This window comes from Loxodonta africana, chromosome 6 (assembly GCF_030014295.1).
Source record: "Loxodonta africana isolate mLoxAfr1 chromosome 6, mLoxAfr1.hap2, whole genome shotgun sequence".
NCBI classification, from domain to species: domain Eukaryota; kingdom Metazoa; phylum Chordata; class Mammalia; order Proboscidea; family Elephantidae; genus Loxodonta; species Loxodonta africana.
This window is the reverse complement of record NC_087347.1, coordinates 31366900-31393537: the sequence shown is the minus strand read 5'-3', so window position 1 is coordinate 31393537 and position 26638 is coordinate 31366900. Positions and strand designations below refer to the sequence as shown.

General features: G+C 36.3%; 1 protein-coding gene across 1 annotated transcript in view; it reads right to left on the bottom strand.

Annotated features, from left to right (window-relative positions):
* ABCA12 (ATP binding cassette subfamily A member 12) overlaps positions 1 to 26638 on the bottom strand; it is a 189640-nt gene that overhangs the window by 47541 nt on the left and 115461 nt on the right. Inside the window, exons 16-26 of the mRNA XM_003406079.3 lie at positions 25563 to 25727; positions 25018 to 25228; positions 23864 to 24003; positions 21567 to 21686; positions 17774 to 17864; positions 15458 to 15637; positions 14585 to 14900; positions 11027 to 11141; positions 2689 to 3018; positions 1471 to 1540; positions 1248 to 1382 (exon numbers count right to left, since the gene is read on the bottom strand). Coding sequence (XP_003406127.2) covers positions 1248 to 1382; positions 1471 to 1540; positions 2689 to 3018; positions 11027 to 11141; positions 14585 to 14900; positions 15458 to 15637; positions 17774 to 17864; positions 21567 to 21686; positions 23864 to 24003; positions 25018 to 25228; positions 25563 to 25727 — 1873 coding nt within the window. The remainder of the gene's footprint in view (positions 1 to 1247; positions 1383 to 1470; positions 1541 to 2688; positions 3019 to 11026; positions 11142 to 14584; positions 14901 to 15457; positions 15638 to 17773; positions 17865 to 21566; positions 21687 to 23863; positions 24004 to 25017; positions 25229 to 25562; positions 25728 to 26638) is intronic.

Below are 26638 nucleotides of genomic sequence, written 5' to 3'. Positions count from 1 at the left end.
AGAGATTATTGATTGTTAACATTAAGCAACAGCATTTAAATGATAGAATATACTATATATGGTTCAGAAAGCATTTTCAATTTTTTGATATTCATGTAAAACTGAAGAATGGTCTCAGTTTCCAAGGTAAAGTAAAAAAAAAAAAAGTAAACCTTTCTTTTATACTTATTTTTATATAGACTTATCGAGGTATAATTACATATCATAAAACTTGCTGACTGTAAATGTATAGTTAGGTGACTTTTAATAAATCTATAAAAATCACACAATCCAGTTTTAGAGCATTTCTATAACCCTCAGACGTTTTCTTATGCTGATTTGCAGATAACTTCTGCTCCCACCCCAAACCTCGAGCAATCACAGATATGCTTTTTGTCTCTGCATGTTTGTCTTTTTCAGAATTTCTTATAAATGAAACATTTTTATTCATTTTTACAGCATCAGAAAAATGTACAAATATAATAAAGCTTCGTGGGAAAACACCTAAGTATCTAAAAAGAGATGGTCACTTGAGACCTAAAAGGGGGAGCCCAAACTCTTCCTCTTCCATTAGAATCTGGTAAGTTCTCCTTAAAATGAAGAAACTTGTTTTCATCTTATCACATCTCATATTCCCATATGGAAAGGCTGGATTGATTTGACACCATTTCGTGCTTCCTGATTTATCCCACCTTTTAAAGGACCATCCGAGAGGAAATTCATTAGTGCATTGTCTTATCCTAGAAAATTTTGGTTAGCTTTCAGATTCAAGTATTTCTTTTAAGATATCATGCATTGCAAATCAAATATTAAAAAAATAGATACTTTAGCCTATTTATAATGATTGCTGTTGTTGTTAGCTGCTGTCGAGTCAGCCCCTAACTCATGGCAACCCCATGCACAAGGGAATAAAATGCTGCCTGGTCCTGCACCATTCCTGTGATGGGTTGTGGACTGTGTGGATACAATCATTATGATCTGTAGGATTTTCATGGGTTAATTTTCAGAAGTAGATCACCAGGCCTTTCTTCCTAGTCCATCTTAGTCTGAAACTTCCACTGAAGCCTGTTCAGCATCAAAGCAACACTCAAGCTTCCCAGGACAGATGGGTGAAGACCGTGCATGAAGCTCGTTGGCTGGGAATAGAACCCAAGTCTCCCACATGGAAGGTGAGAATTCTACCACTGAATCACTAATGTCCTCTTATATAGTCCTCTTGTGTAATTACAACCATGAAAAGAATATATCTATAGGAAACACGTTCTTACCTGGGAAAACGTTCCTGATGTACCAAGCAATGAGGAAATAAATGAAAGAGTCTGCTAGGATTAGGCAGCACAACCAGCCGAATGAGGTGGTGTCATCCTGAACTGGGGAACTGTACATATTATCCCACTGAAGACCTAAAAAGTGAACACAGATACGTATTCTTCTGTGTGACATGTCACGCTTGTGAACAATGAAAATCCAGTTTAAAGACAGAGAACCTACCGATGCCCTGTTCCTCGTACCGTGCAATGTACTGGCTTGCATAACTGAACGCGGTTGGAGACAGCAGGCTCTGTGAAGATAGTAAAGGGCAATGATAGTTCTCGTAGATGCCACACCTTTCATCCCAAAGGATCTTAAAACACTCAAAACTCTGGACACTCATACAGATAAAATTGATATTCACTCTCTAAGTATATTTAAAATATGGAGGTCCCTGACCAAGCAGGCTACAATGCTGAAAGAAGAGGAGAGAGAATAGAGGTGAAAACTCGCCGAACACAAAAGCAGGATAATTATAACTTGAAAAACATCCGTCAAAACTCAAAAACATAAATCTAAACTCATCAAATGTCGCTCAGCAATATAGAGAATGCAACAGAGCGATGAATGCTAAAGCTAAAATTTCAAAGACTTTAGAGGACAGATGACGTTTTCACTTCATAAATTTATTTCAGACAAATGGAAGTACTACAAGTGAACGTATACTAAAATATCAATTGATTGAACCTGAATACTTAATATTGCAATGAATTACAAATTTGAATTTTGTTTAAACCCAAAGTAGTCAACGCTAGAATAATAATAAAAAAGTAGTCAATGGGAGATGAAAGCTAGTTATCACTTTTTATTTTCATCAACATCACTGTTTCAATATGACTCTCAAAGATGAGATTTGCTTCTGTTTGTCAGATTTTAAAGCCATTAATCTTAAAGCTTTCATTAAAATTCTTAATTTAGTACTTTTGAATTGAAAAGGCAGAAAAGAATTCGGCTCTGATTATATGCTCTCAGTGCTTTTATCTTTATGCCTGTAACTTACGTTGTACATTATGAAAAACATGCGTATAATTCATACAGGAGAAAAATTCCAGGAATAGAGAGTTTAAGATGTTTAAGGAATTGGAAGAGAGAAGTCGGAATTTTTGACAATCTCTAAAACATGATCGATTGTATTTTAACTGTTTTTTTTTTTTTCCCTTCAGGAACAATTGCTTAACAGGATCATATATTATGGTTTTAGAAATCGCAGGAAAAGCTTTTCTTTTCACAGTCTTATACTTGTATGGTGTACAACAACAATAAAAAAAACTATCATTAGGGCAGTTAAGCTTATCTTGTTATCACTGAACTGTTAAATTCAGATAAGTGAAGTCTCTGAGAATCTAAAAAAAACGGTCCATTCATCGCACACACTGGCTAGTCCCATAGTTGACTCACCATGAATATTTTCACTATATAGCTTAACTCATTCTCCACTGTAATCAGAACAATAAATGGAAAAAAGGCAATGATGTAGATGAGGCTTCCAATGAGAGCTGCAATGTTGGTGTTGTGGAAGAAGACACTGATAAGGTAGCTCATGGCAATAACTGAGAAGCTGTAGTCCGAAAAATACAGGAACAAAATAAACCCATTTGTTTTGGGAAGAATGTTGCCAAACTTGAGTATAATGATGAGAATGATGATGGTAACCAATAAAAATCCAACACTCTCTATAAACCAGGCAAAAAAGTGGCTGCAGGTGTTCACACCCATCATCTTCATGTACTGCAAGAAAGAAAAATTGTTAGCTGCTTCTTGAGCTGATAAACCAAAACCAAACCCACTGCCATCGAGTTGATTCCGACCCTATAGGACAGAGTAGAACTGCCTTATAGTATTTCCAAGGAGCACCTGGTGGATTTGAACGGCCGACCTTCTGGTTAGCAGCCATAGCTCTTAACCACTGTGCTACCAGGGCTCCTCTTAAGCTGATAGACTCCCAAATTATTTCTGTAAAGTGCCCAAATAGTTGTGAGAGTCATCATATAAACTGGACGAGGCATTTTAATGATTTACGAGAATTACTTGTCCACACTTCTTAAGTAAAATTAATAGAACCACTTAAACTGATTCATCTTAGGTTGTATGCTCCCAGAATCCCCCAATATAATGATGTAATGAAGTATTTGAATGGTGAGGTTCTTTTTTTTTTTAATTACAAGTCCACTTATAACTGGTACCTAACTGATGTCTCCAAATTAAATTAGTTTACAATAGATCGTTAGATTTATAGTACCTCCTGCAGAATTTTACAACATGAGTTTGACATTTGTGCAGGCATGAATATTTCAAGCTGGTGAAAAACTTTATTTCAAGTTTAATGTAGAGTCTGGGATAATAAAACTCCATCTTTTTTTTTTTTTTTTTACTAAACATTAATGAACAACACAATCAGTATTCATGTTCCTGAGAGAAACAGAATAAATCTGATTCCTAAGAATTTAAAACATGAAAACATCAGAGGAAGACCTTCTGTCTTTAGCCACAGCTTCCCTATCCTTGAAATTCACTTGCAGTCTAGGTCAAGTTTGGCATCCTTGTTTTCCAGAAAGATACTCAAACACACATAATGAATTCATGTGTATATGTACGATGCTCTATACCTCTCTTTCAAATGATATTCTTTGATAACTCAGCGATATCCCTAGAGGCTAAGCCATTCCACCAAGGTAGAATGACAGACCAGCATAATCTATTTGTGCATTAACTCCAAAAGGATTCTGGAAGATCTAAAGTCCCACAGACCTTGGTTGCCCTGAATTTGGTGACATGTGGTACCTTGGGAGAACCTGGATATCCTGTTTTCTAGGTTTAACAATTCTTCTTTAATGTTAAGCTTCAGAACCTATTGTTCCATCAAACAATAAAGAACAAAAGAAATGTTCCACTAACAGTTTTATAATCCAGTATTTTTTTGTAAAATCAAGGATTTTCAGTGTCCTTTCTCTCCCCCTCTTAAACCTAACTTGCCTAGGAAAAGAAGGGGGAGGGGAACACACTGGATCTTTTGCTTTACAAGCACAATAGTGAATTTTCACTTTTCTGCTTTTGCAACTTGTCACATTTTGATAACTCTGCTGCTCCTATTGTTACCATGGAAACAGCTACCTGACTGTCAAAATCTAAGCTATGGGCCTTAATCTAATCACCACTGAGAAGAAGCCTCTGACTTTTCCTTTTAACTTTGCCCTCTTCCTCACCCTCTTCTCTCCCCATTGTTTCTCTCTTCCCAGGCTTCGTCACTCTTTGCAGTAAAGACTCAACCTATGTTTCCACAGGAATGGAAGCTCAAAGCAAAACAACAGCACGGAGCAAAGATTCATTATGGAAAACTTCCTCCAATGGCAATGCCCACTGTCATTGAAAACAAAATGACAATTTGGTGTGGAAAAAGATCTCAGAGCTCTTATTCTAGAAATTCTTTCCCTGCACCCCACCCAACTAAAGAAAATTATTGTGTAATGTTTGATGACTGAGTTTCAGAGAAACTCATTTATTCAAATATGCTTATGATACATGAGTCTTTTTTATTTGCCTTTCCTGCTATTTGTATTTTGGGGTTTTGCCGAGTTTATGCCTACTTGAATATAGTTAAATAGGAAGTTACAGACTCCCTATAACTACTGAAAGCTGCTTCTTACCTTCTAATTTCATGTGGCCATATACAAAAAATATTTTTTTTCCACAGCAGTGTATGCCATGTATGTCAGTAGTAGATAATATCCATATATTTCTCAAAAACTAAAAAACCAAAGCTAACCTGTTGTCACTGAGTTGATTTTGACTCCTAGTGACCCTAGAGGACAGCATAGAACTGCCCCATAGGGTTTCCAAGGAGTAGCTGGTAGATTCAAACTGCCAACCTTTCGGTTAGCAGCTAAGCTCTTAACCACTGCACAACCAGAGCTCCATATTTCACAAGCTGGATGCAAAATATCTAGGACTGTATCAAAGCCGTGAAATAGAGCCATCTTCATGTGTATAAATGTTATTTCTCTTCCCTGACAATTGATATTTACCATATAAAACATACGTGTGTGTGTGTGCATATAAATATTTCATCCATGGTCTTGTTAAAAAATAACTTGACAAATTTGAAGACTAGGACTAAAGGTGTTTATCATTAAAATAGTCAAAATTTTGAGATATCAGATCAGATTTTGATTCCCAAGAGCCAAGAGTTGATAAAAGTGGGGGACTGATTATTGCTTTTTATCGAAATAAACTGAGTTAGGTACTTCCATAAGTATTTATTATTAAACATTCTAGCATAAAACTTCAGTGTTAAACTTCAGGATTCTGTGCCAGGAGGAGAACAGCTGCTCTTCATAAAGAGAAAGGGCAACAAGAGCACATAAGCCATCCATAAATTATCGAGATTCACTGCCAATTTTGTTGTAACAAACAAGATGAAACTTGCTGATGAAAGGTGGCCCACAGAGGATGGCTGGCTACACTTTCCTGGATGTTGTTAGTTCTTCCTCAGAGTGATAGATGTCAGGTGCCAGCTCTGTAATCAAAGAGTCACTTGTCTCAAGCCTCCCAAACTTGCCAGAGCAATTCATCAATATCTGGTAACCTGTTGTCCAGGGAAAACCCCTCTGCATAGTGGTCATTGTTTGTCACTAGTTTATGGCAGAGACTGATGAGAAGAAAGGAACTCTGGTGGTGTAGTGGTTGAAAGCTACAGCTGCTACCCAAAAGGTCGGCAGTTCAAATCTGCCAGCTGCTCCTTGGAAACCCTATAGGGGAACCTATAGGGCTGCTATGAGTTGGAATCGAATTGATGGCAATGGTTTTGGTTTCATGAGAAGAAAAAGATTCTCAAAGATTTTGAACAAATGTGTTGCCACATTAAAAAGAAGTTTACACATAGGGGCTAGCATTCATGCTGTCAGGAAAAGAAGTTATAAATATTCATATATTTACTTGACAGCAATGTCTTTACTTAAATCGACAAGTATATAAAGTACTCATTTCTAAAGAACGAATCACATTTTCTACCTCATTTTAAAAATGGTCTAAATAATAGATACTTATATTATTGTTTTTGAGTATGATAAAGGAGCCTGGGTAGCACAAGTGGTTTGCAGTCAGCTGCTAGACAAAAGGTTGGTGGTTCGAACCAAACCAGTGACTACGTAGAAGAAAAGCCCGGTGGTTTGCTTCCATGAAGATTACAGCCAAGAAAACCCTGTAGAACAATTTTACTCTGTAACACAGGGGATCTCCGTGAGGTGGGGGCCAACTTGGAGGCTGCTCACGACAACAACAGTAATCTGTAAAGGGTGTGTTGAACATCTCCAAATTCTCATTGATGGGATGGATAGCGTATGTCAAGAAAGCATTAAAAAATAGTCTAATGTGAAGCACCAGTGGGTTAAAAATTCTTGTATTAATTCTTGGTAACATCCCTACAGCCCACAGATATTTTAGGCTACCTGTCTGAACTGAGAGAGAACCACTCCAAAATTCTATCCCTAACAAAATATAAATACTAAAAACCCCAGACATCACTTATATTAGATCAAATGGATGAAACTAACCTATAAATCAAGAAAATTATGAGCAAAAATATATTATTCCCTGTGTTAGAACATCAACCTTTGTATAGTTTTAATATTTTAATTTTTGAAAGCAAGGAACACAGAACAAACCACAGGTGAAAGGCATTTCTGAAATAGTTTTTTTTTTTTTTTTCTTAACTATAGGCTTAATTTCATAAATAACCACACTGGGCATTAGTATTTGTGCTATTTTTTGTTTGTTTGTTTGGCCCAGATTCAAGAATGATCAAAGAAGTAAAAGGGTAAGATATTGATCCTCTTTATCTTTTTTGGTTTAAGTTGAATGAGAAGGAAGTAGGGAACAGGCAGTTTTAGACCTTAGCTAAACATAAAAGATGGCAATGAAAAGTGCTTCTGAGTGTTTGTAACCTAAGTAATTGTCTATCATCATCATCAAAAGTCCATAAAAGTCTAGGCTATTAAAATAAGATTGTATAAGGGAAAGTAGTTATGATATGGAAAAAGGTTGGTTAGAAGTCAAGATGTTTGAGTCCCAGCTGTGCTACTAACTAGCTCTGTAGTCTTTAGCAAGTCTCTCTCACTTGGAGTTCAGATTACAACTGTGGGAAGTGGAACCCATTGCTGTTGAGTCGATTCTGACTCATGGTGACCCTATTGAACAGAGCAAAACTTTCCCACAGGGTTTCCAAGGCTGTAATATTTATGGAAGGTGACTGCCACATCCTTCTCCCATGGAGCAGCTGGTGGGTTTGAACCACCGCCTTTTGGTTAGGAGCTAAGCACTTTAGCCACAGAGCCACTGCGGCCCTTTCTGTGGGCAGTGGATGGAGGCTGAAAAGAGGTATTAGAGACGTTCCACTCAGTCTGCATCCACTTCCAGTACTTCACTCCACAAATATACCATATTCCATTGAATTTAAAACACTGCTGATTTTAACCGAAGACGCACCATTATTTTACATGCCACTAAGAAAGAAAAATTGCTGCCAAACAAATTATGACACCCTTTCAATTGTAAGATGCATCCCAATTTCAGAGAGCTTAAAGTGTGAAAAAAAATCTGTATCTTAGAATTGATAAAACCCACGTAATTAAACACTTCCTTTGTGCCAAGGCAGTGAGGAAGCTTGCTCTGGGAATACAGTGCTGAGTGGAGTCTAGACGACAAGACTCCGGGAGTTTAAGGGATTGGCCCCAAGTGCATATGGCTGGTAGAACTGGAAGACTCAAAGTCTGATCCTCTGATTCCAAGCTGAGTGTTCTGTCACTATGTATGACTAACCCAACGATGAGGTGGTCATATTTTGAAAGCAGATGCCTGTAAAATGAAGACAGAGCTACCAAGCAGAAACTGCTCCACTACTAAAAACATGCCTTTTATGTCTTCAGTTGAAAAAGGATTCGTCATGATGCTTTAATCTTTTTGGTCACACTCACAAATTCATTCAGAGAGCACCATTTTCAAAAACAAAGTAATATAGTTTGTATATATATATATATATACATATATATATATAGTTGCTGCTGTTGTTAGGTGCTGTCAAGTCAGTTCCAACTCATAGTGACCCTGTACACAACAGAACGAAACACTGCCCAGTCCTGAGCCATCCTCACAATCGTTGTTATGCTTGAGCTCATTATTGCAGCCACTGTGTCAATCCACCTCGTTCAGGGTCTTCCTCTTTTCCGCTGACCCTGTACTCTTCCAAGCGTGATGTCCTTCTCCAGGGACTGATTCCTTCTGACAATGTGTCCAAAGTAGGTAAGACGCAGTCTCGCCATTCTTGCTTCTAAGGAGCATTCTGGTTGTACTTCTTCTAAGACAGATTTGTTTGTTCTTTTGGCAGTCCATGATATATTCAATATTCTTCACCAACACCACAATTCAAAGGCATCAGTTCTTCTTCGGTCTTCCTTATTCATTATCCAGCTTTGACATGCATATGATGCGATTGAAAATACCATGGCTTGGGTCAGGAGCGCCTTAGGCTTCAAGGTGGCACCTTTGCTCTTCGATACTTTAAAGAGCTCCTTTGCAGCAGATTTACCCAATGCAATGTGTCTTTTGATTTCTTGACTGCTGCTTCCACGGCTGTTGATTGTGGATCCAAGTAAAACGAAATCCTTGACAACTTCAATCTTTTCTCCATTTATCATGATGTTGTTCATTGGTCCAGTTGTGAGGATTTTTGTTTTCTTTATGTTGAGGTGCAATCCATGCTGAAGGCTATGGTCTTTGATCTTCATTAGTAAGTGCTTCAAGTCCTCTTCACTTTCAGCAAGCAAGGTTGTGTCATCTGCATAATGCAGGTTGTTAATGAGCCTTCCTCCAATCCTGATGCCCCGTTCTTCTTCATATAGTCCAGCTTCTCAGATTATTTGCTCAGGATACGGATTGAATAGGTATGGTGAAAGAATACAACCCTGACACACACCCTTCCTGACTTTAAACCAATCAGTATCCCCTTGTTCTGTCTGAACAACTGCCTCTTGGTCTATGTAAAGATTCCTCATGAGCACAGCTAAGTGTTCTGGAATTCCCATTCTTTGCAATGTTATCCATAATTTGTTCTGATCCACACAGTTGAATGCCTTTGCATAGTCAATAAAACACAGGTAAACATCCTCTGGTATTCTCTGCTTTCAGCCAGGATCCATCTGACATCAACAATGATATCCCTGATTCCACATCCTCTTCTGAAACCAGCCTGAATTTCTGGCAGTTCCCTGTCAATATACTGCTGCAGCCATTTTTGAATGATCTTTAGCAAAATTTTGCTTGTGTGTGATATTAAGGATATTGTTCTATAATTTCCACATTCAGTTGGATCACCTTTCTTGGGAATAGGCATAAATATGGATCTCTTCCAGTCAGTTGGCCAGGAAGCTGTCTTCCATATTTCTTGGCATATACACACACTTATATTTACTATTCATTTCTATCATAAGTAATATTTTTAAGGTAAAAGTTTATTTTGAAGTAGAAGAGAACTCAGTTTCTATCAATTTTCTACTTCAATGTATTCTACTTCTCTGTGAAGATTCACTTCTGAGTACCAGAAATCTGAAAGAGAAATATAAGGTAGCAACTTGCAATTCAGATCCAGGTCCAGGGCATGAATTCAAGTTTCTAAATTCGAACCAGAACACCACTGCATTGTCCCTGAACACAATGGGGGTTCAAACTAGTTGATTAGACATTAACCAAATAGTAACTGGAATATAAGAATGTAGTTTTGAGGTTCAACCAGAATTTAAACAGAGATGGTGACCCATGTAGATTCAAATACTGGGACAACCTGGGAAGCCTGGTGCTGTACACACAAAAGTATGAAGCAGCAATTTGTATCTTGTAAGAAGAAATAATCAATTGCCTAGAAGCAATGGCAAGGTAAGTCTGAAAAGTACTGAGTGTCAGCCAGGCCTTGCAATGATTATTGTGCCTCAGCTTAGACTGGTTCTGCTTTCTTTCCACTCCACAAGTGAGTGCAAGAATGGACTCATTATGGGATGAGTGGATAAAATACTTTGTATTCCAATGTAATCTAAAAATCACACAATGATTTGTCATCAATTCTATAAAGAAGATATTTTGGACTTGGAGTTAATGGTGAAGAACGTGCTCAAGGAGAGACCATGCTTTACATATCAGGGCCTCACTCCCATCCTTATATTATGATTAACCTAATCTGTAGCATAACACCAAACTATCAGTCTCTACAAATCAGGAGCCAGTGAGAGATGGTGGAGAAGGTAATTGAAGAAGACAAGGTATAGTGGAAAGAGAATTTGATTCTCAGAGCTGAAATAAGTTTCATATCTACATCTAAATTTAGGCGTGTTGAGTTACCATGCCAACAATCTTCTTGCCTTATTAGTTACTATTGTTGTTTTTTTGAATTCCTCTATTATATTCTAAATCCTTTAGGTAACTTCTTCAGCAAAAATTACTCTTATGATCATAAATTGCAATTATTCAGATTTCTGTATTGACTAAGCTCTCAAAATGGCTGCTATGTAACTTTTTGAGAAAATCAAGGATTGCCTTATCACTGTCTTTGTGACTGCAAAATGTTTTTTTCTTCTATCTAATTTACAAGGTATAGCTTGGGCTTTCCGAGTTTGTATAGGCACGAGGAAAATCAGAGCGATTAATTATATTAAGAATAAGAATTATTCATAAAAAGAAAGGACTGTCAACATACCTCATGAAGACGGAGGTCTTTCTCATAAACAAGCTTTTTCACAAAAGCAGCTATAAATACCACCCAGGCAACCATGAGCACAATTGGAAGAGAATAAGAGACACTGGTTAGGAAGCTGTGAAAACAAAAACAAAAATCCAGTGACCAAAACGAATGCTACACTTGCAGACTGTAATGCATAAAGAGCACCCTCTCTTACATTGAAATTATATTCCTGATTTAAAGTTGATAATAACTATTAATATCCCCCATTATTTATTAAGCATGAAGCTGACTTAATAGTAGGCCAATGGTTTTCTCTCTGTAATCCTGCAAGAGCGAAAAACAGCTCTGGACTGTTAGAGGAAACCCTGGTGGCATAATGGTTAAGTGCTATGGCTGGTAACCAAAAGGTCGGCAGTTCAAATCCACCAGCCGCTCCTTGGAAACTGTATGGGTCAGTTCTACTCTATCCTATAGTGTCGCTATGAGTTAGAATCGACTCAACGGCAGTGGGTTGGGGTTTGGTTTGGACTGTTAGATAAAATTGTCAAACTGTTTAAAGTATGTTTGAATATGTCCCACCTTGGAAAATAATTATTTTATATATATATGTATATATATATATATATATATATAATTGCAACGCTCAAAACACTTCTGTTTAAATTCTTATCCAAAAGGGAGATTTAAAAGTAGGTGGTGATGGGTTTATCTGGTTAAAAGCTGTATCTTTCAAAATTACTGTATTTATCTACTCTTTGGGAGCTCACAGTTATTATTACACTGTATTTCTCAAAATGAAATAAAATAAAATGCAAAACAATCCATTTAAAATGCAAAGAACTTGTATTCCACAAAGAAATGTCCCGGGAGATGGTTCACAAATAACGTAGAAATGTCTTTTTTGAAGTTTGGTTATATGACTTGACTGGAGGGTTGCAAGAAGACCTTATCGAACCCCAAATGTGTTAGAGTGGTCTGCCCATAATGCCTGAAAATTCAAACACATTGGTTCTCAAAGTTGGCCACACATCAGAACCACCTGACCAAAACCGTTGCCGTTGAGTCATTTCTGACTCATAGCAACCCCATAGGACAGAGTAGAACTTTCCCGTAGGGTTTTCAAGGAACAACTGGTGAATCTGAACTGCTGACCTTTTGGTTAGCAGCTGAGCTCTTGACCACTGCGTCACCAGGGCTCCAGAACCATCTAAAGGACTTATTGAAACACACTTTTTTGAGTCCCACCCATAAACTTCTGATTTGGTATATCTGGGGCAGGGCCTGGCATTTGCATTTCTAACAACTTCCCAAGTGGTGCTAATACTACTGGTCTAGGGATCAAACTCTGAGAACCACTGTTCTGATATTAGCTGCCCTTCCCTGGACAGTGGTTTTCAATGAGAGGGACTCTAAGTTGATCTGTTTTACATATTGGCCTCCACTGAAGCTTTCACTTGGAGAAATGTCCCAAGGCCATTTCGCCTTTAATCTACATAGCCATTGCCATCAACTTGATTCAAACTCATAGTGACCCTATAGGACAGAGTAGAACTGCCCCATAGGGTTTCCAAGGCTATAAATCTTTATGGAAGCAGATTGCTACATCTTTCTCTCACGGAGTGGCTAGTGGGTTAGAACCACTGACATTTGGTTAGCAGCTGAGTGTTTAACCACTGTGCCACCAGGGCTGCTTCTTTTTAATCCATAAGACTGAGGAATCACCTCCAAGTTCCCAAGAAAAATGCAAATATTAATGGAAACATGACATCACTATCATTCATTTTAGCATGCAACAGTTTATCACCCTCAGAGATAAAACCATGGGTTTTTTTGGTGAGGGAAGACTGGGGCTGGGACCATACCCAATAATTTGGTTCCTGGGAAATTGTCTGGCACTAGGTAAGAGCTTAAAGAATATTTGTAGAATGAATTTCTTCTTGGGCTAAATCTAGTCTTGCTGCTGTTTCTGACCCTAGAATGAGGCAAAGGCTTTCATTCATTAAAAACAAATTCCCTATAGTGTTTCTTCCAAGTGATTGTATACTTCAGGATTGGTATAGTATAAAGGAGAAAATGCTAGTCTTGTAATCAGAAAGTTCGATATGGCACCAGAAATGCAACCTTGGGCAAATTACTTAACCTTTCTGGATTTAAGTTTTTTTTTTTTTAATCTGGAAAGCGTGAATAATCAGATCTTGTGGGATTGTTGGGTAAGAACAAATGAATATATGTGAAAGTACTGTGTATGTTACAAAGACTTTGTGTATGAAAGGTATTACAATCATGACCTTATAAAGATAACTGAGTAGAGTCTACTTTTATTCTTTAAGAAAAACATCCAGATACCCACCAAGCTAGGTACCAAAATTTACACGGTGAAAAAATGTAAGTAGGAAAATAGATGAGAATTTTAACTTAATTGAACCCACACGTCTTTACTATTCAAGAAAGCCTTTGCAGTTCACACACAGTTCAGGCAGCAAAGTCTCTGAAATAGGCAGCCACCCATGACAATTCATTCAGTGGAATTCTCGTCTGTCTCCCCATCACTGTCGCTCAAAGAGTTACAACCTCATCTCACCTACAGCTCTTGAAAGAGCCAAGGGAGACAGAAGCATTGAAAGAAAGAAGAAACAAAAAAAGCCAGAACCGTCTGAACTGTATATAAACTACAGTAACTGGGTTGAATAATAAGTACAATTTCTTTAAAGTAATAATCAGCCTCAAGCTTTTATGTAAGAACATGAGTTTGAAAAATGTAATTCCACAATCTTATTTTTTAACTGTGGTCCAAATGGAGGAGCCATTTAGTAGTACCCAACTGACAAATTTCTTGAACATTCAAATTCGTTTGTCTAAGGACATTAACTTTACTTTTTTTTTTTTTGTTCATGAAGCAAACCAATTTTAGTAAAGAAGATTCCTAGTGAATGGTCTGACAGTACATGAAATATTTCAGATAGCACAGTATTTATCTTAGAGAGTTCATCAACGATGTGTTCGCAATTTCATCTATCTTTCCAGTATTTTTTACTAAAATTGACTATGCACTCATAGATTTTTTTTTAAATCAAATATGGGAGCTGGAATGGATTTTAAGATTACTTTGCTCAAATACATCATTTGACTAAGAAAAGGTAAGACTAGTAGAGAGTTGGTAACATCAAAGGTCATCAATGATGGACTTGGGACTGGAGCCCAGTTCTCCTAATTCCTGGACCAAAGGTATTTGAGAGCTAAGGGTTATGATAAAGGAAACATGAATCATTTGCTAGGCACTTTTGCATCATTTACCATTCGCTTCTTGGAAACTCTATGGGGCAGTTCTACTCTGTCCTATAGGGTCTCTATGATTCGAAATTGACTAGATGCTAAGGTGTTTTACCATAATTTTGGTAACATGCAGGGTTATTATGGAGCTGTGCCTTATAGAGTGGACCATTTCCTGGGAACAAGCACATAACAAAGTTTTGGGGGAAATTATCTCTTTCACTTAATATATCTAAGTGAGCAGAAGTGAGTTCTCAAAAAAGTGGTTCATCATTAAAAACGGCTGAAAGCACCCAGACTTACTTGTCTTTCATGAAGCAGGGATAAGGAATGGCTTGGACCTGGACTGCTATTTCCTGGGAGTTGCTTCCAGTCTGCAATTCAATAATGGCTCTTTCGATACTATCCTGTAAGTAAATAAAGGCCCTGCCATAGATCTGATTGTGTGATGGAGAATTGTGTGGTCCCGGGGCCCAAATCTTGGTTCTTAGGCTTCTAGTAGTCTGTGCAGTCTTGAGACTCATGCGGATGGTATATTTTATGACAGGAGGAAGAGAGACATTTTCAGAGGCATAGCCTTTCTGCCATCTTCTGTTGGAAGGAAGCTTAAAAATAACACCTAAAAAATATAATGGCAACAACAGCAGAAAGGTTATTTTATGGTTGACATTATTCATTGGTTTGAGGGCATACACAGGGGGCAGCCAAACAGCCCATTGACAGAAGGTTCAGGCTCCTAATTTACAGAAAAGACAGTTAATAGGAAGTGACAGCCTCGGAGGTTCAAAGCCAGAGTTTGAGACTATAATCACAAACTAAGTGGCCAGACACAATACGTTACTCTAGGCCACTTACTGAAATTAAAAGGAAAAAAAAGTTTTTTTAAATGAATAATCTTGACTGATTATGAGGATGGGCTCAACGTCACTCGATAACTATGTAACTCTTTTCATTTTTAATTTTAACTATGTCAACAAAATTAGAGCTGTGTTGAAGTCTCCTCATACTTAGGCAAGATGGTCGGTTGACTACATGAAAAGGTTCTTGTTTCTAAAGACATCAGAAGGGGTAGTGACCCCTTGACTATCCTTCTGAGTTCTGAATGAAAGTGGTGAGGGCAGAATTTGGCCAATTTTAGTACAAAGAGAATCTCAAATCTCAAAAAATAGTGCTTACTTCCAAAGAGTTCATTGGTTTTGTAGAGCCTTTTAGCTTCACCCTCCATTTCTTCTATGGTGTTTGCTGCCTGAATACGGTCATACAATATGCAGGAAGAAATATTTACTGTCAGGGAAGACAGCGTGTTAAGATGATCAATGATGTCCATGTGGTTCTCTAATTTTATCCTTAAGGTATCTAAGAAGCAGAGCAAAATAGACAAAAAAATATTATAGTCTTGATTCTAGAAGCAATGAAAAATACTGACTTTTTGGTAAATGTTGAACATTAAACTAGGTTATAAATAGGAGGAGGCTGTGGAATTTACTCTAAAAATATCTAGTACACTCATCCTTGGAAAATGCAGTAAACCTAAGTTCAAAGAAAGAGACAAGATAATTTAGAAGTATATTCTGCTACAATTTCATTAACCAATGAGTGAGACTGAATTTTTTTTTTTTTTTTTAATTTCTATGTACATGTGGTGGGAAGAAACCTATAAACTAGAGGTGAAAATTTAGAACAAACCAAACAGGAATGCCTGGATATTACAGGGAATGATTACAAGAACTTAAACAAAGGAGAGTCTATGTAGAGTGTATAGAAGAAATGAGCTGTATCATTTGATAAACTGTGCTACAGAATATTTCTTAAAGGACTATGAGAATCTATGCCACACAGTTACAACTTTTCAACTTTGCTTGATTTAAAATCTTATGAGAGTTATCTCTATTGATAAAAATATCTGTATTAATTTAGACAAAATTATCAAGATTTTATTCTAGGCAATCACTCCGGAAGAAAGAGGACTTAATTGTGCTTCAATTTAATGATTCCTTGTAAGGAAATCAACTGAGACAAAGGGTAAATATGAAATTGCAAGTTAATAAATCATTTGGCCAATTAAATTTTCACTATGACTATGGAGAAGCCTGGGAATATCATAAATCCCTCCTCACAGAACAAAAACATGTTTCTTACATCGTCCAAAATAAGACTACGTTTTTCACAGAGGGCAATTTCTTAAATGCAGTTCTCATTAGAATTTAAAGTGAAATGTGCTTGATAGAGATGTTGGTGGGGGAGGGGTAACATTGTGGTTGAACAGTGGCCTCCAGCAGCCATTGGAAACCAACACAACACCAAAGGATTCTTTAGAAAGGCTGGTAGACAGGATCATGAAGAGCTGTGAGGGTCAGTGGCTCCCCAATTCAAGCTATAATCTCTCAGATACTAAGTTACACAGATGGTAGTACAAATATCAGTCTCACTACTATATTAATTTTCATCTGACTTTAAATTGTACACTCTATCACCTATTTCTAAAGTTAGGAATAATTACATTTGTAGAAGAACTTTGAGTATGTCTCTGATATTTTAATGAAATGGTCCCTTACCCAAATGATATTTTTGGAGAATAAATCCACTAACACATTTCTTTATAAAGCTGGGTTGACTATCATCAAATGCATACAATGATAGGATAGGCAACTCTAGGCATAATTCCTCCCCATTGGTTCACAACCTAACTCACTTACTTCCCAGCACTGCCTGAGAGGAGGTGGGGCATTTGGTCTGCTGATGCCAAATTCTGATGCTCTCAATCCCTTCCTCATATCCATGGTTGCATAGCAACAGTGAATCAGACGGAGACTGAATTAGATGTCTTGTATCCCTTAGGTTGAAGGTGGGGATGTGGCACAGGGAATGCGTAAGTTCAGACAGTTCCTTTGATCTTATTCAGTCTGTTCCTTCTAAATGACCATGAAAGGAGGACCTAACCTTGACTACTGATTCAGATTTATTTTCTTTTGCGACTCTGCATTGCCTTTGTCTTGCTTTTGCTAGCTCTGTAACTGCCTCTTTCAATTATATGCTGAGTTTGTCAAGATGATACTGAGGAGATAAAATGTAGCCAGAAATAAACCATTTCATCTTCCCTTGTCCTGAAGGACTTGCTTTTCATCAAGTTACCAAATATATATATATATATATATATATATCTTTGGTATCTAACCACCTGCCTATGATTGAATATCTAACCACCTGCCTATGATTGAAAGCAAAACTGCATTCATATGGAGTACGTTGCATTGCCACTGTTGAAAACTAACTGCAGACATCAACCATCTGAGTACCCAAATAATCATTACTACTTAGAATTGTGCAACTAAGTAGGAGAAGAAGACAGATATACCTAGGGTTTTAGTCTTCTGAGGTTAACTAGACAGAAATGAAATATTGATGAAAATGAAAAAATATTCTAACGTGGGATGATGTTTTCACATTTCCAATGTGACTACTGAATAAGCGTTTCTGTGAATCTGGACTCACCAAGCTCATCTATCGACTTCAATAGTTCAACGGCATCGAGTCCCACGGAGAATTTTACGAACACTTGCACGAAAGGGTTTCGTAGAGTATTCTAACCAATAATAATAGGAAATAAGTTTCAGTACAAGAAGAAAGCATGCTTAATCATTGCCTCTCTAATAATGCCCACAGTAAAATGAAGGAACCACCACTGGCCATTAAGGATGTACCATATTACAAAGGCTCACATAGAAATCCTTGAGAAAGACAGAAAAGTGTGTGGCTGGTAACGACTTCTAAGGTTGAATTTTTATTTGTCTACGGATATAAATGGATCAGCATGCTAAAGTGACCAGATATGACCATAATTATCACCATTAGGAACTTATTATATTCTATTTAACAATGCTTTTCTCATTATTATTAATTATATCATTTCTTTTTAACATATGCTATACACAATTAAAGGAACCCTGGTGGCACAGTGGTTAAGTGCTCAGCTGCTAACCAAAAGGTCAGCGGTTCAAACCCACCAGCCTCTCCATGGGAGAAAGATGTAGCAGTCTGCTTTTGTAAAGATTACAGCCTTGGAAACTCTATGGGGAAGTTCTACTCTGTCCTATAGGGTTGCTATGAGTAAGAATAGACTAGATGGCAATGGGTTTTTTTGGGTATACACAATTTTGGTGGCTCATAGATTTGTTTACCTAAAACAAACAAAAACAACTTTTAAAAAGTGTGATATCTATGCAGAATTTGAGATTAGAACTGGTTTTCTATTCTACTTCTACCACTTCCTAGCTGGGAGGCTTCCAGTAAGCACCCAGCCTTTTTCAGTTTAAGGTTATTTTTTCTGTAGAGTAGGGATGAGTGTCTTATCTCAGCAGAATACTCAAATATAAATTAGTATAGTATTGTCTCATGCCATAATAAGGGCAAATATGTGAATACAAAAACATAAATTCATCATCAGTCAGTTACTCTATTTCCATGAAATGGTAGAAAATTTGAAAATTTACTTAATATATAGAGTCATTTGTAACTGTCATCTAAATTAGGAGATAGAACTTCTGGTAGTATAGGAGTACTACTAAAAAAAAAAAAACACTAGCTAGTATTTATTGAGCTCTTACCATGTGTTGGGCACTATCTTGTATGGTTTACTTTGATTTTCTCACTTCGTTTTCAACAGTACCTTGAGGTAAGTACTCTTATTATCTCCTGGTAAGAGATAACAGAGCTGGGGCCTAAAGAAACTATATAAATTCATCCAAAAACATATGATTTGTAAGGGCCAAAGGGAAAGTTGAAAATTGAGCACTCAGCTTGATTAAAACACGCTTATTCATCTTATGAATTCATGGTCTTGTCTTTGTATGAGCCTGTCTTTCTTACCAATGTTTTCTGCTTTGTTGACATGAGGAGCCCTGGTGGCAGAGTGGTTAACAGCTTGGCTGCTAATCAAAAGGTTGGCAGTTTGAGTCCTTGGAAACCCTGTAGGGCAGTTCTACTCTGTCCAAATGGTGATCATATTGGTTATCACGAAGATAGATGAATAAGAAGAATCTTTTTTTTTTTATATTACTAGGACACATACATAATAGAATTAATTTTTTAAATCTGTAACTGTTGAGGGTCCTAAGAGTAATTGGCAGCATGGAGACTGGTAGCTATTACACAGCTACACACTGTGATAATCTGAGTCCTCTAAAATATAACTGTTTACCAGAAATTAACTCGCACATCAGGGAGTCAGAGTGTTACTAACCAGCAAAGCCTGTGTTAGTTGCAAATCATAGATGATCCATCAAACCCTATCTCCATTTCTCCCATTACTCCTTTGATTATTAATCCTGTATACCACATATGGAGGAAACACTGGTGGTGGAGTGATTAAGAGCTACAGCTGCTAACCAAAAGGTTGGCAGTTAGAATCCACCAGGTGCTCCTTGGAAACCCTATGGGGCAGTTCTACTCTGTCCTATAGGGTCTATAGGGTTGCTATGAGTTGGAATCAACTCAACAGCAACAGATTTGGTTTTCTTTTTGGTTTATATCATATATGATCCTATTTAAAAATGCTTCCACACATATGATGTTATTTGATCCTCACAAGTCTATGGTTATCAATATACCTACTTTAGAGATTCCTAAACCGCAGCTCAGGTATTTTAAGTTATTTGTCTAAGGTGTTCACAGTGCCAAAACTCAGATCTTGCGCTCAGGACTTGAAATTTCAAATTCTCTGCATGCTTGCAGAACTAAGATTTTCCTCAAGAATTGAGAATAATAGTTTATTTTGTCCTTAACAGAATAAAGACACTTCCATTAGTTGATGACTGCTTTATCAACATGGTGACAGAATTCTCTCTTAGCAAATTACTTGCACTTTGGAACTATTATGCATCGAGCATTTTCTTTGTTAATTTGCCACATTAGCTAACATAAGTTTCCTTGATGAAATAATTAGCATTTTTTCTGTGCACAGAAAAAAAAAATTCAGCAGAAAAGAGCAATCTTTCACTTAGGAAAATACATATGTCGATAAAGTACTACTACCCACATAGCCTTTGTTATCTGAGACTCACTGGAAAAAAGTACATAAAATTGGAATCAAAATTTAATAGTAAATTATGAGGAAGATGTTTGATGAGAAATTTATTTTATAGTTATTAAAACTATTAAATGTCTATTTTAGAGATTTATTTTATCATCTATAATAAACTTCAGGTTGTAATTGTTATTATGCACTATTTTTTAGTCACAATAAATGAGTAAAACATCTTTTGGGTGTAATTTTTCAGAGAAAGTTTTATGATACAATACCCTTCATTCTATGTTTAACTTCTTGAGCATGATTATAAAGAAGGGTACTTTTCTTTTTCTTTTGCAAAAATATTCTAGGGCTCCGTCAATTTTCTAAGAGCCTCTCTCAATTCTTTGATATGGAAGCCATTCTCCCTTGAAGCTCCTATGTTGACACCATTCCTTCCAATTTCTTTTCTCCAATTAATAACTCATCTAATTTTGCTCTTCTATGGTTAGCTGTCAATAGCTCTGCTTGCGATGGAAACATCTCCCCACGTTATTTGCATCGTTTTCAGAAAACACCATATCTTTTACAAGAACTGCACATTACACTTAGCACTTAAGATGCGTAGTATTTCAGTTGCATTGTCAATTCTTTAACCTAAGCTAGAGTAAGCATGAGGATTGTTTGGGGACTACATTTTGAAGAGGTCAATTCATTAGAACACTTTTTCCAATTATGATAATGTTTGTTTCTTTAAATGACGTTGAACTTAAGACACTTAGATAACTACATGTGTGAGAACACCCTGTGTACAATGTTAGAATAAATTTGGTATTTGATAATACACACGTCATTATGTTTCACCCAAGGGACTCCCCAGAGATAGTGTTCTCCAGGATATTACTAATTTAAGATTTGTGGTTTAGTTAAAATAGAAAAACATAATTTAAAGGGGAGCAATAAGTGAAATAAGCATATTTTAAAGCAACTTTTTATAGCATTTTACTTTTGTGAAATAGATTTGCACTACTAGTTTTGTCTCAAGATCAACCTGTAAAATGGCTTATCTCTGAATTACAGAGGAGCTGCAACACAAGACGTGAGGATGACTATAAACATGAGGGACAGGTCTGTTATCCTGCCTCAGACTCTGTCTCTGGAGGAAAGGCAATTTTAATCTGTTGAATATGGATTCACTATCTACCATTTCACATAATGATGACATTAAAATCTCAAATAATTATAATTCCTGCTATGTTGAATGGCAGAACCATCTCATACCTGGAGCATTGGAATTGTCTGGTTTATCAGGTGGAAGGAATTCATGAAAAACGGCGATTTATCCATCCACTCTTGAGATTTCTCCCTTAATTCCGCCAGCTGCCTCAGAGTTACATTAGACTTAAAGACAAAGAAAGAAAACAGAACTGGTCTGTTAGCATTTTTCCTGTATTTCAAATAATGTATTTTAAGGTTGCTTTATTACAGAACTTTTAAAAGTAGCTCTAAAAGGTAGAGTTAGTAAAAAAAAAAAAAAAAAAAAGACAAATTCCCCACATGGTCAAAAGTTTTAAATGGCAGCTTTAATAGGATTAGGGTCATTTATAAAAATCCTGGGCAAGTCAGGGATTGCTTCTTACCCACAGTGAATTTACAGCCAAAATGAAGGCAAGCCGTCTTGAGTTTTTGCAAGTTAGTCTTTTTTACCAATGAGACCCTTCACTTTACTACTTAAGAAACATCCTAGTTCAAGGACATAGGGAGAAGAATATTCTCTTACATTGCTGGTGGAAACAGATGTGTCACACCCTTTTTGGAAAGCAGTCTGACAATAGATACTAAAATAAAAGAAAATACAATATCCTTCAATCCTGAACATCTATCTCACTGAAATAAAAATACCATATGCATAAGAGAATTTGTTGCCAAATTGTTTATATTAGCAAAAAAAATAAAACCTGGGAGCAAAATGAATGCCCAACAACTGAGGATTAACTGAAAGAATTCCATGCTATGGGGAAAAAAAAAATGCAACCTTTAAAGAGAATGAATTAAACTTTACCGACTGAGTTGGCAGAATTTTCACCCACATATTGTTGTGTGAGAAAAGCAATATGTAGGAAAGTATTCTGCTGCAATCTCATTTTAATAATGCAAACAATGGCCAAAGAACTCTGCATATGAATGAATAGTATCTGTAAATGATTAAGGGAATGTAGAGAAATTATAAGAAGACATATCCTTGAAGGTCAACTTGTATGACTTTGCATGAAAAAGAAAAGTGGGATCAAGATGGGAGGAAAAGGGGAACTGAGTGCCAAGCAGAAAAGAAAAGGGGAAAAAGAAGAAAAAGAAAAAAGACTTCATTTAAAAAATAAGCATGTATATGACTTCATCTGTGCAAAATTATTTAGAAGTACGTGGCCAACAAGCCAAATTAAGTAGTAAAACATAAACAATGAAAACAAAGAATATACTAGAAATTGGTGATAACCTCATGTCTATTTTTTATATAGACATAAAAATAATGTTACAGTCACATAAACTATCGTTTACTGGCCAAGTAATGGTAAAAATCTAAAATAGGAAATTTTGTTTTTTTAATTTCATCTCTCATTTTATAAGTATTAAGCTTTTAATTCAAATCATTAAAGTCAATTTTAAAAGTGAGAGGGAAATGTGACCATGGTTAAATTAGGTAGGTAATAAGTATAGTTATTATTAATAATACTATCTTTCTTAGGAGCCCTGGACACAGTAGTTAGGCATTTGGCTGCTAACCAAAAGGTGGGCAGTTCGAATTCACCAGCCTTTCTTCACATCTATCCTCTATATAAACATAAGATATTAAAGTGTTCAATCAAATATGAAGCCAAGAATATATACTTTGGGGATTGTTTTTGTTCAAACTAGTTATAAAATATCCCAATATTTTTTTCTAGTGACATTATTTTTAAATACTTTTAGACACCAGTTGTAGAAACATTTTTTGCTTCTTTAAAAAAAAAAAATTACTGTGTGTCAGGTGAAAGTTTACGCAGAAATTAGTTTTTCATCCAAAAATTTTATACACAAATTGTTTTGTGACATTAGTTGCAATCCCCACAATGTGTCAGCACTCTCTCCCCTTCCCTTTTCACCCTGGGTTCTCCGTGTCCATTCACCCAGTTTTTCTGCCCCTTCCTGCCCTCTCCTCCTTGCTTTTGGGCAGGTGTTGCCCATTTGGTCTTGTACACTTGATCGAACTAAAAAGCACGTTCCTCTTGTGTGTTATTATTTGTCTTACAGGACTTATTTTTTGCTTTTTGAGATAAATTGAAAAATCTGAGGTCTTGCTTCAACCTAACCTCCTTCTCAGTTGCCAACATGATCCATTTTTATTCAAAGGCTACCATCCAACCCACATTGCTTTTACATATGCAGGGCAAAAGTTGAGAATTATTAAGAGTTCAGAAAGCCAGGGGTAATAATAGGTAAGATATAAAGTCATCAAGTGAGCCAAAGTAAATTTGAAGTTGACTACTTTAAAAAATCATCTTAATACGCGAAATAGAAACTTTGAGATATAATGGTCAAACCTTTTCCATTATTGCCTTTGTGACTGGGGTGTATGGTGCGTACAAAATCCTTCCCAACAACATAGGTTTCAAGAAGGCCCAAATCACAGGTCCAGCAGGCATGTTAACGATGTCTTTATAAAGGGAGAAGCAAAACGGGGCTGAAAGGAAAAAGTGAAATAAAACCATTTAATATATGTATTCTGAATCTATTTTCTCACGGGAAATTGGCACAGATTATTATTATCACACCTTAAAATGCATGTCTTAGTACTTCCTATATTATTAACAGATACGAGGTATCTAGTGTCATACTGAGAAAGCACAGTGACAAATCTTTTTAGGTGTGAGATTTTAAGCCAATAAGCAAGCCCAGAATGAGTGATGGCATTTTGCCAAAAGGAGACAGAAAGATTGAAAACTGCATTTCAGAATTGCTTCCAACAGATCTACCTCACAAGCATTTAATTTAAAAACGACACAAAACCTTGTTACTGGGATAGTACCTGATACGTAAGAGAGTTCAATAAATGTTTGTTGAGTGAATACAAAGATACATAAATGAGTCAATCCAACTGCTATGCTGAACACACAAATATTATCTGAGAAGAGCTCAGCTGATCATATTTTCCATCTCAAAGTTTATGGATCAAGTAAAAAGCTTTAATGTACCACTAAACATTTATAGTTTTGCTGCATTCATGAAGCTCTACCTGGTATGATATAAATTTCTAATTCTAGAAAATTAAGAAAAAATATTGACCACAGCAGATTCAAGGTATATTTTTGTATTATCTGCTGGCAGAGACTTAGTTATGCTTCAAAAATTCTAAGTATACTGCTGTGGTTAAGACGATAGACTTTTTAGCTGACTAGGTTCAAATCAAAGCTCTGAGACTTGCAAGCTGGAAGACCTTGGCCAATGGACTTAGCCTTTTTTGTGCCTCATTTCTCCTTCTGTAAAATGGGAATAATAGTAGTTCTTACCTCATAAGGTTGATGTAAAGAGTAAATAAGTTAATAAACATAACATGTTGGGCATGTGGTGTGTGCTGTGTAAGTGTTTTCTATTTTTATTCTTGGGAAAATTACTGCTTCATTTACTATGGAATGAGAATATGTAATAGACAATGTTGTTAGATAATATTCCCATGCTTATTTTGAAGTATACTCACTGGTATTTAAGGGAATTCCATATTTCAAAGCAACTTGCTCTTTACTTAATTTATAAGTAAAAAAATCCTTAGTGTGGTTGCCTTCTGGCCTCTGGGAAGATGGAAGCATGGCATTTAAATACTCAGTGGTAATTCCTTGGGAGCACAATGCTTGGGAGATGGTACTGAATGATCCTTGGGGTGTGTTCATTCGGTTGCCTCGGTATATTCCCTGTGGAAAAAAAAAAATCCCTGATTTATTAATATTATATGAACTACAGATGCTAGTGAAAACATTATAGAAAAAATCTTGAAAACGCTTAGCATAGCCTTAAGATTTCCATAATTCAGTTAAAATGTGCATTGTATTCCAAATGTAAATGCATAATGGTAAGCTTCACCAATTTAAGTGGGAAATAATGTTGTCCAAGTACAAGAGTTTTCCTATAGGTGATTTATATTTAATTTACTAAAGTTGTAGCTGAATATATTATAACTAATCTGAAGTGAAGTTAATACGACAAAAGGCATTTTACAATAAGACCATTTCTGGGCAACTTCTCTACCTGAGTAAGTGGAACACCTCTGGGCAGATGCATTTGTTTCAGTGGTCTCATTTTGTCTAGCAGCAAAGTCGTCCGGGAAGCCATCAGATTAAGAATCTCCTTCAGCCTGATGAAGAGTTCTACCATCTTTTCTACTGGCTTTTGATTTTGCCTGGGGAAAAACACCTAACAGAAATGATACAAGCAAATGACTTTTGTGAAGAAACTGGGACCTTCATACAATGCTGATGGTAACATAAAAAAGGTGCAATCACTTTGAAAAACATGTCGGCAATTTATTAAATAGTTAAACACACAACCCAGAAATCCCATTCCTAGGTATCAGCCCTAGAGAATTTAAAACAAATACCCACTCAAAGATTTGTATGTGAATGTTCATAGCAACATTATACACAATAGCCAAAAAGTGGAAACAGTCCAAATGAGTGGATAAACAAAGGAACACTAAATGACAATAAAAAGAAATGGAATGCTGATACCTGCTGCCACATGTATGAACCTCAAAAACATTATGCTAAGTGAAAGAAGCCAAAAAACAAAAGACCACATATTGCAAAATTCCGCTTATATGAAATTCTAGAAAAGGGAAATCTACAGACAGAAAATAGAGGTTGGCTAGAGCTGGGGATCAGAGTAAGAACTGGCTGCAAAGAGACATGAAGTTTCTTTTTGGCGTGATGGAAAAGTTCTAAGATTAAATTGTGGTGATGGTTTTACAACACTGTACATTGACTAAAAATCATTGGATTGCACACTAATGAATTTTACAGTGTATAAATTATACCTCAATAAAGTTGTTAAAAATGATTTTAAAAGTCGATGAAGTAAACCACGTAATTCTTCATGGATACTATTGCTCAAAAATTATATAACATACACCTAAAAATCAGAAAGGTTCATCGAAAAGCCCATGTCATTTATCAAGGTTAATCTTTTTAATAACATAATGCTTATTTTTTTTATTTTTTTATATGCTGCAGGAAGAAATATTGAAAATGTTTTAAAGTAATTTAACTGTCTCATTCATTTATTCATTTATTCAACAAACACTGAGTGCCTACTATGTTGCCAAGCAG